The following is a 9,454-nucleotide window of genomic DNA, read 5'->3' as shown; positions in this document are numbered from 1 at the left end:
TTTGACATACTTAAAAGTTGCAGACACACCTTTCACATGTGTTCTTCAATAAATACATCCTCCAAAGTTGCATATTCTAAGCAACTTAGCAAGACCCTCTTTCTAAATAAAATCTAAAAAAAGGCTGGGGATGTGCTCAATGGTTGGGTGCCCCTAGGTTCAATCTATTAAAAAAAAAACCCACACATTAACAACAACAACAACAACAACAAAAAGCTGTAGTACAATATCAACCACTTATTCACTTCAGGAAATCACACAAACACTTTTAATGGCAACCCTTAATTTAGTTAGGGCTTTAATAAAAATTAGTAGAACATCAGGAAAAATGTGAAAAAAAATGCAGAGGATGAGGATACACCTCAAAGAAATGTGGCATGAAAGAGAAATGTGGCATAAACAAACAAACAAACAAACAAACAAATAAACAAAAAAACCCAAAAGTACCCTGTGCTGGAAAAAGAAAATGCACACTCAAGTTGTAGCATGGTTACTAATCTCTCTCTCTCTCACACACACACACTTACACATACACACACACACACACACACACACACACATCTTGTAAGTCACTTCATACTTGGGGTTCAGATTTATAAATAATTAAAAAAGAGTGAGAAATTAAGCCATTAAAATCTTTTATAAAGCCACAATTCTGAGTTTCAAGTAGATGCAGTTTTATTACTAGATGACTATTTTTGACATTTTTAAGCTCTCAATGTCAAGGCACACATGCACTAGTATGCCTTTCTTAGGAAGCAGCATGGGAAAAACTATCAGAATTTAAAATGTACATTTTTTTGCTCCAGCAATTCCATATTTATAAATTTAAAAATACACAGGTAATGACATATTTTCAAGGATCTTAATAGCAACATATTTGTAATTGTGAAAATAAGGCACTGATATTTATGAAATGCAATACTACAAAAATATTAAAAATATGGATATTATAAGGCAATTATAATAATTTGAATGGAAGTTATCTTACGGACTCATAATCTAATCTCAGATCTTTGTGTGTATGCATCAATACATCTGTGTATTTGTCTAGTATGTATGAAGAAGTATTGGATGAGTAATGCTTAAACACAGTCACTTAACATATTCTTCCTCTGTATACACATAAGAGATCTGCAGGATTTGTTTTAGGAAGTACAGGCTGGGATGAGGATAAAGAGGACTATCAGTTTCTTTTTTAAATTATAAAACTAAGACTCCAGTGTAAAAAGCAATGGTTTGAAGTGAATTAAGCTATATATTAAAAAAAAACCTGAGTATTACTTAAAAGTTCATTTTCCTCACTGATCTGAGTTTTGTCTCTTACTGCATTATAATATGCTATTGAGACTTTCCTGGGATTTTCTTCTGTTCCACGGACTGTCTGTTGATATGTCTGGTGTAACACATTATACCAAACGTAATTCATTCAGCCATATGTCTTTATGTTCACACTTTATTGCACAGTATTGCACTGCATAAATGCATCATCTTCAGTGCAATTCTCACAACTTACAAAATATTGCTGTAATATCCTTGAAAATGTAACATTGCCCATTTGCATGTTTAAGCTAATTTACAAATACAAAGAGTGCACATGTTAAATTCTGATGCTTTTTACAGAGGAGAATTCAGAGTATATTTTAATGTCTGGTAGAGTTGGTGCCCTCTCATTCTTTTTTCCTCCAGGTTATTCTAATGTTATCTCAAATGAAAACATACATAACATTAATGGGATGTCATTAAATTTACAAATTAAGCTAAGGAGAAAATCCTGTTTTGATATTGAATGTTCATATCTAAGAATATGGTATAGTTTTTTACTTGTTCAAGTCTATTTTTTTGGGGAGAGGGTATTTCAAGTCTTACTGTTTTGAACAAAAAGATTTCTCATATTGGTTTTAGACCTCAGGTTTATACTTTTTTTTTTTTTGCAATCACAACGGGGGTCTTGAACTGAATCTAATTTAGGTTTGTGTGTATATATACATATACACACATATAGTCTTTTATTCTTTTTTAAGATATTTTTATTTATCTATAATTATACATACAGAACAGTGCTGAAATCATGTGTACAGCTTAATATTCATAAAATGAATGCACCTATGTAACCAGCACCTAGGATCATAAAACAAAACATTACCAGCACCATAGAGCCTCCTTGTATTCTCTTCTTAGAGCCAAAGAAGCCAGGTAAAAAAATATAGTATACAACATGAGTCCACTTATATAAAGTTCAAAACCAGGCAAAATTAATTGATGATTAAGTCTCGGTAGCACTTACCTTTCAGAAGGGAGGTAGAAGCTGAAAGAAGTGATTTCTTAAAACACACATGAACTTTGCCTGTTCTGAACTTAATTAATGGAATCATAATATACACTCTGTGACTGGTGAAGGCTAATTATTTGTTAACTGTACTTAATAGCTATCATTAAGTTCTTTTATAGTATATATAATTTATATAAAAATTGCTTTGGGTTTTCCCAATACATATAATCATATCTGTAAACAGCTTTACCTTTTTATTAGTTCATGCTTTGTTTTGTTTAACTTCCTTTGTTTAAATTATGAACACAGTGTTAAACAGTAGAGGAGACAGTGGGCATGTCTTGTTCCTGAGTTCGGTTGGAATGCCACTCTGGGGCATAAATACAATGTTAATGAGATATTAATCAGTTTCTACACCTTGAGTACTTAATTCTATCAGATGTCTTCTGCAAAGATAACCATAATTTTTTCTTTTGCTTGTAATATATTTTCTAATATTGGATTATCCTTGCATTTCCTAATATATACTGAACTCAGTCATGATTAATACTTTTTCAAAATGCTATTGGATTGTTTGCTAGTAAATCATTAAACTTTATGCACTGATGTTCATTGGACTAGTATTTTATTTTTGGTACACTATTTGTCAGGTTTTCTAATAAGTGCTATTATACTCATTAACAAAATGAACTTGGAAAGTTTTTTGTTTTTTTTTTTTTGCAATTTAAGGTTCAAGATTCTTCTGTCTACTCCTTGGACTTGTTTAAGCAACACTGGGAATATCTGATCTTAAATGAATGCTAAGAATGACAATCTGGGTCTAAATGCTTATTTTTGGTAGGAGATCCTTTAATTACTTGTTTCTTCTATACCTAGTTTGGTTTTCTGTATGTATTAAATTTTGGCAATTTACATTTTTCTTTATAAAGCTTTCTAACTTGTATAAAAAAATCAGCTAAAAAAATCTTGTTTTATGGTTATTCCCCCTTGTCATTTTAAGTTTTCCTTATTTGTGCTTCCTCTCCCCCTCCTTTTTAAAAAATAAATCAGTTGATAGTTTGTCTATTTATTTGAGCTTCATCCCCCAACCCAAAGAATCAGCTTGTCAGTTTATTGGCTCTACTGTTCTGGTTTTCTACCAATTACTTTTGGTTTTCTCTGCAATGCTGGGATCAATACTTTTTGCTTTTATCTTTACTAATTCCTTAATTGTGTTTACTTCAGCTTTTAAGACTACTGATACCATACAGACACTATAATTGCTCTCATAACTGCTTTTTGTTTTGAAGCATTAGGTTTCTATTTGTCTTGAAATCATGTCTCTCTGGTGTGTTTTCATTGTCTATGGGATGTTAATATACTTATTTCCTATTTCTTATACTAACTTTGAATGTCAATGGACAGCAATCTTGTTTAGTTTTTTTAAAAAGTAAGTTTTCCTGTGCTTTTGGGAAGAAGGGATACTCTAGGTTAACTCTTTCAGCTTCACAAACCCAGAACTCCTTCCCCTCTCCATCCCACATTGATTTAAATGATTGTGTTTCCGTGTTTATATATTTTTTATCTACTGGTCTTTTTTTTTTTTTAAGAGACAGTGAGAGAGGAGAGAGAGAGAGAATTTTTAATATTTATTTTTTAGTTTTTTAGTTCTCGGCGGACACAACATCTTTGTTGGTATGTGGTGCTGGGGATCGAACCGGGCCGCACGCATGCCAGGCGAGCGCGCTACCGCTTGAGCCACATCCCCAGCCCAATCTACTGGTCTTCTTGACTACTTCTCTCTCTCTCTCTCTCTTTTTTTATCCTATTGTACTTGTCTTGTCCACCCTGGATTCTAATTTCAGCAGTTTTTTGCAGTGTTGTCTTATTACTTTCAAAAAGTACACAGTATAAAACCCAGGCTGCTCTAGTGTAACCATCAGACCTTATCATATTGCTTTAAGACTCACCTGCAGATGGGACTCTGTAGAACTCTTCCCCATTTCAGCATCTATTCTCAGGTGGCCCACTGCACTTTGTAGTGAGCAGCTCTGCATACTGTCATAGTTCTCTAACTTGCAAGGCTCAGAAACCAGCTGCCTTCCTCACAGATGGTGAAACCACGTGAGTCAGCGTTTTATTCTTTTACTTGTATTTTCAGGTTCATAGGAGGAATTCCCTGCTATCTAGTTTTGTAGACAGTGTGTCTGTGGCTACCCCAATTACTCTGTCTTCTTATGGAGAGATTAAAAACTACACTGCTGCCATCATCTTCCCTGAGTTTACATTCTGTTAAGACCTTTATTATAGATTAGAGGCTTTAAAAATAATTTTGTGATTATGACACTATAATTAAGAATATGCTGGATTTCAGGCACTATGCTAAGTGTTTACATGTAACACCTCATTTAATTCTTAACCAATCCTGTAAATTAAGTTTTAATATTTTCCTCATTTTACCAATGGGGTACCTGGGGTCCAAGATATTGCTGAACTGGCAGATTTGAGATATAAACCCAAACCACCTGATTCCAGATCATCTTCTCATTAACAATCCAATATGATCAGGTCCAAGAATTTTCAAACTACATACCTCTATTAGCAAAATTTCTACTTGAATTTAGGTTACTTATGAATAAGAGTCTAAAAAAATCCTCAATACATATTACAAATCAAATTTAACACACTATAGACAGTAAACAGGTTAACAGTAACTTCTACTATCTTCTAAAAAAACAAAAACAACAAAAACAAAAAAACCCCCCACCAAACCAAAAACTGCTAGAGAGGAGAAAATTTAGACCCTGGGAACAGTTATTTGAGTTTGATCTTCATAGTTTTCTTCTCATTACACCACTACTTCTAAAGAACCAAGTATATTTGTAAAATATTGTATATAATTTACTTTATTAATCAATACTCTTCTTGTGAATTATTTTTGAAAAGTTAGAAATAACTTTCCAAAACTCACAACAGCCCAGGATTTTTTGGTCAGTATGTTTTGGTGAAAAGTGAACATTCACTGGCCTCTAAAATTTCACAAGAAACTTTGTCTCTCAGTGTGTATCAATTAGAATCATTCTATTATTAATATTCTTTTGCTATTAAATTATTCAAGGAGTTAAAAAATATCTAACAGTTTTATGAATGACTTTTACATTAGAATTCACTTAACTTTGATTTATGAATATAATTACTATTAGTACTTTTCTTATCTTCTAACCTTGTTAGTGACTCAGGAAAAATGTGGGATTTCTACATACTCATAAAGCCATTATATACATGTTATTTTAACTCTCAACCTCTAATAGACGACTGAATTTGAGATAGGGATATCTTAAATTGTGAGGATTTAAAAGCAACTTGAATAACTCTTGGAAGAATAATATCTTTGGATAAGTCTAATTTTTTCCCTACCACTGGAAGATTTTTTTTTTCCTTTTGTTTCTGAAGCTGGGGATTGAACTCAGGACATCACAAATGCTAGACAAACACTGAATCACTGAGCTACCCCCAGCACTATTTTATTTCTAATAAAATACATCTGATTTTGCAAATTCCAGTTTAAAACTAAACATACCAATGATTCTAATAAACGAATCATTTTTCCAAGTACATGCTAGGTTTCCCTTGGGAAGGGTTATTTTAGAATATTCTTGAAATTAGGCAAGAAATTAAATAAATTGAAAGTATTTGTAATTCTTAAAGAGTAACACAACTTAGTTTTTATACTGATGTCTGTAGAACTAATGATTCAACTTTTATCATTACCAAGATTAACTTAAATCTAGCTCCTTTAGTGAGATTTCCTTCTCCATATCAGTATCAGACTCATATCTCTGAAAGTGACTAAGTGATAGATGTGATTTATTGACAGGTTGATTACTAATGTAGAGTCTTTACAACATCACCTTTGTGATTAGCTAGTTCACTGAATTAATATGAAGTAATGAACAAAAGTGCAACTCTAATTCTTACCACCCTCTAAATGGTTACATTCCCCTGCCACTTACCTGAAAATATAAAAATATAAACTACTATGACTATGTATGGAGCTGCACCATTGAATTTATTTGGGAGGTTCTGTTTTTGCATTTAAATTTTTTATTGAATTTGAAAAAGCTAGAAAATTATTTCAGGTTGAATATTCCTTATCCAAAATACTTAGGATCAGAAGTGATTTAGATTTTCATTGTTTCCCCAGATTTTAGAATATGTGCATATACATAATATCTTGTGAATGAGACCTAAGTCAGAACACAATGAATTTGTTTCATATATACCTTACAAAATTAGCTGAAGCTAATTTTATACATTTTTACTGTGTTTATTACATTTTCACTGTAATCTGTCGTAAGAGGTCAGATAAATTTCTACTTGAGTGTCATGTTGGCACTCAAAAAGTTTGGATTTTGAACTATTCTAGATTTCAGATTGTTGGATTAGGGATTCGCAACCAGATAGTTTGAAATAAGAACAGCTAATATAACACACTGGTGTCAACAAAAATTTTAAATGGCTAAAAGTAACTATTAGAAAAGTATAATTTTCAGTATCATGAATCTTAGAAATATAAACAGAAACACTGAATGCTTTTCCTTCTATATAAGAATGTTTTCTCCCCCACCCCTAGAAAAGACAACTAATGATATGAGATTAAAATAAAACATAACTGGTAGTCACACCAGCAATGTCTACATATACATAAAGATCCACACAGCACAAAACTTTCTCTTTCATAATCACAATTAAATTACTCTTTCCTCAGTTACATAATAGTCTTCTTAAAACAATCTCCCTTTAGAAAACTATCTTATTAGTTAGGCTTATTTACTTTTTTCCAGTCATTAATTTCATTTATATTGGCCACATACGTTTAATTGGCACACTTCAGAATAAGATAAAATAAGCCATTCTGTTAAAAAAAAATTATGGGATCATCTGTTTTCAAAGACTAATCCCAGATACTTAATTCATTAAAGCAATTTTTTTTAACATCAGCAGTCAAGATTTTTAAATGATCACTAAGTCCTCAACTGAAGATTATCAATGCTATATGAAGTATAAACTTGTTTTGAAGATTTGTGTTCACTTTATATAAGATACGATTTGTACTAAGAGTTTTTAAAAAGATAACCTACCTACATACAGTTAATTTACCTCAAAGAACTTCTTAGAAATATTGTATAAACATTTAAGAACCACAACAGAATCCAATGTGGTTCAAACTTCAACAAAGATTTTCTTGAAACCTAGTACAAAGGTTACTGGCTCAAGACCATTTTCCAAAGTGATAGCAGTATGAGTTTTGATTGTAAGACTCTATCCCTTAAAAAAAGAGCACACTTGGTTATACATGGCTTTTAACCTTGAGCTACAGTTAGGCTACAAATCCCACCCCCCTAATATAAAATCAGTCATGTGGAGATATGTACATTCTCTGAGCACTGTTTAGAGTCCTTGTTTTTCCAGCTTTGATGAAGATCTCTAAGGCGTTCAGAAGTCCGTGTGCTTACATTCAGAGCAGGATGAACTTTACAAATTCCACTTTCCTCCATTAGTGACAGGCCACAGATCCCAAAGTATGCATGCAAAGCATCTGAAAAGAAGACATTTTAAAAATCCTAACAGGCATCTATACATGCTACAAATGTTTTAGCTACAAAAAAACTACATTAAAATTAAATTTTAAGAAAGGCAAAATACAGTTTTTGAAATGCTTACTTTCTCAGTTTCAAAAACCAATTAAAACAAATCAGATATTAAAATATTTTATTAATGAAATTATTAATAACTAAGAAGAACAGTTACAACAAGAGAAGATGCAACTACCAATATTCTCTGAGGACAAAGAAAGAACAGCAGTAATATAAAAGACCTCTCACTTTAGTGGGTTTTTCCTTTTGCTTATTACACAAAGTGGAAACAAATGCCTGTCACTCTATATTAGAAAAGAAAATAAACCTACCTCTGAATCTAAGCACTACAGCTTACCCTCATATTTAGTTCTTCTATTTAGGATAATGTCAGCCATTCTAAAAATATCTGACATGACCACAAACAAACAAGCAAACTCACATTCTATTTGGTTACAATAACAATTCTTTTGTAGTGGCCTCACTACACTTTCCCATCTTCAAGGGGACAGCAATCTTCTAAAAAAAAAAAAGTGTAGAGACTGAAATCATTTGTCTCCTGGAGCCTTATTTAAAAAATTCTGGGGCTGGGGATGTGGCTCAAGCGGTAGCACGCTCGCCTGGCATGCATGTGGCCCGGGTTCCATCCTCAGCACCACATACAAACAAAGATGTTGTGTCCGCTGATAACTAAAAAATAAATATTAAAAAAAAATTCTCTCTCTCTTAAAAAAAAAAAAATTCTGAAAAGCTCAGAACTATGTTGTTGTGGGAACATTATAAAAGAACAGTTTTGCAGTGGCCAAGATTTTTTCTTATTTTTGAACTGGCCAGCATGTATGACATCAAGATCTATTAAACTTCAAAACATCTTACCAAATCAAACTTCATTAAGCGTTACTGCTTAGTTTTATTCTGGCTTTCTTTCCTATAACTTTCAGACTAGAAATATTAATTTCTAGTTTAATTTCTAGCTTAATTTCCTTTGTACTGTTATGTTATTTCATAGAGTTATTTTAAAATTATAAGGAGCACAAAGCAACATTGAGGTTCATTTTTTAGAAACTAGAAAATTGTTCCAGGAAAAAAGGTGAAAAAGAAAGCATAAAAGTGTCAGGCTCAGCTTCACATTTCTGTAATTCCAGCTATGTTGTAGGCTGAGGCAGGAGAATTTCAAGCTTGAGGCCAGCCTGGGGAACTTAAGGAGACCCAGTCTCAAAATAAAAATGGCTAGGGGATATAGCTCAGTAGTAGAGTGTAGAGTACCTTGGGATTCTATTCCAAGTACCACAGAAAGGAGGAGTAAGGGAAGAGGCATAATATACATATAGAATAATAAAAAATAGAATCTTATATTAATTAAATTAAAATCTTTACAGATGAAGTAAAGCTTTTTTTTCCCCTCAAAAATTTTTTTAGTCAAAAAGAACAGAACTTGTTTCAAATCTCAAATAGTTTCTTTAAAAAAATCTTATCTGTAGGTGATGACACTACCTATTTTAACTTAATATGGTAAAGATGTATTTACTTCATAATAAAAGTCACTTTTTACAAAAGTTCCTTCCAT

At 32.1% G+C, this 9,454-nt stretch overlaps 1 protein-coding gene across 2 annotated transcripts in view; it reads right to left on the bottom strand.

The window, feature by feature from the left end:
* Positions 1 to 3,272: 3,272 nt before the first annotated feature.
* The window catches only part of Pggt1b (protein geranylgeranyltransferase type I subunit beta), a 59,716-nt gene continuing 53,534 nt past the window's right edge, over positions 3,273 to 9,454 (bottom strand). For both annotated transcript variants that reach the window (XM_005339483.5, XM_078048827.1), the window contains one exon: positions 3,273 to 7,850. In XM_005339483.5, the coding sequence (XP_005339540.1) occupies positions 7,669 to 7,850 (182 nt within the window). In that variant the 3' untranslated portion in view covers positions 3,273 to 7,668. The remainder of the gene's footprint in view (positions 7,851 to 9,454) is intronic.

Source organism: Ictidomys tridecemlineatus, chromosome 1, assembly GCF_052094955.1.
Source record: "Ictidomys tridecemlineatus isolate mIctTri1 chromosome 1, mIctTri1.hap1, whole genome shotgun sequence".
In the NCBI taxonomy this organism is placed as follows: Eukaryota; Metazoa; Chordata; class Mammalia; order Rodentia; family Sciuridae; genus Ictidomys; species Ictidomys tridecemlineatus.
Note: the sequence above shows the minus strand (reverse complement) of the source record. Positions and strands in the feature narration are given on the sequence as shown.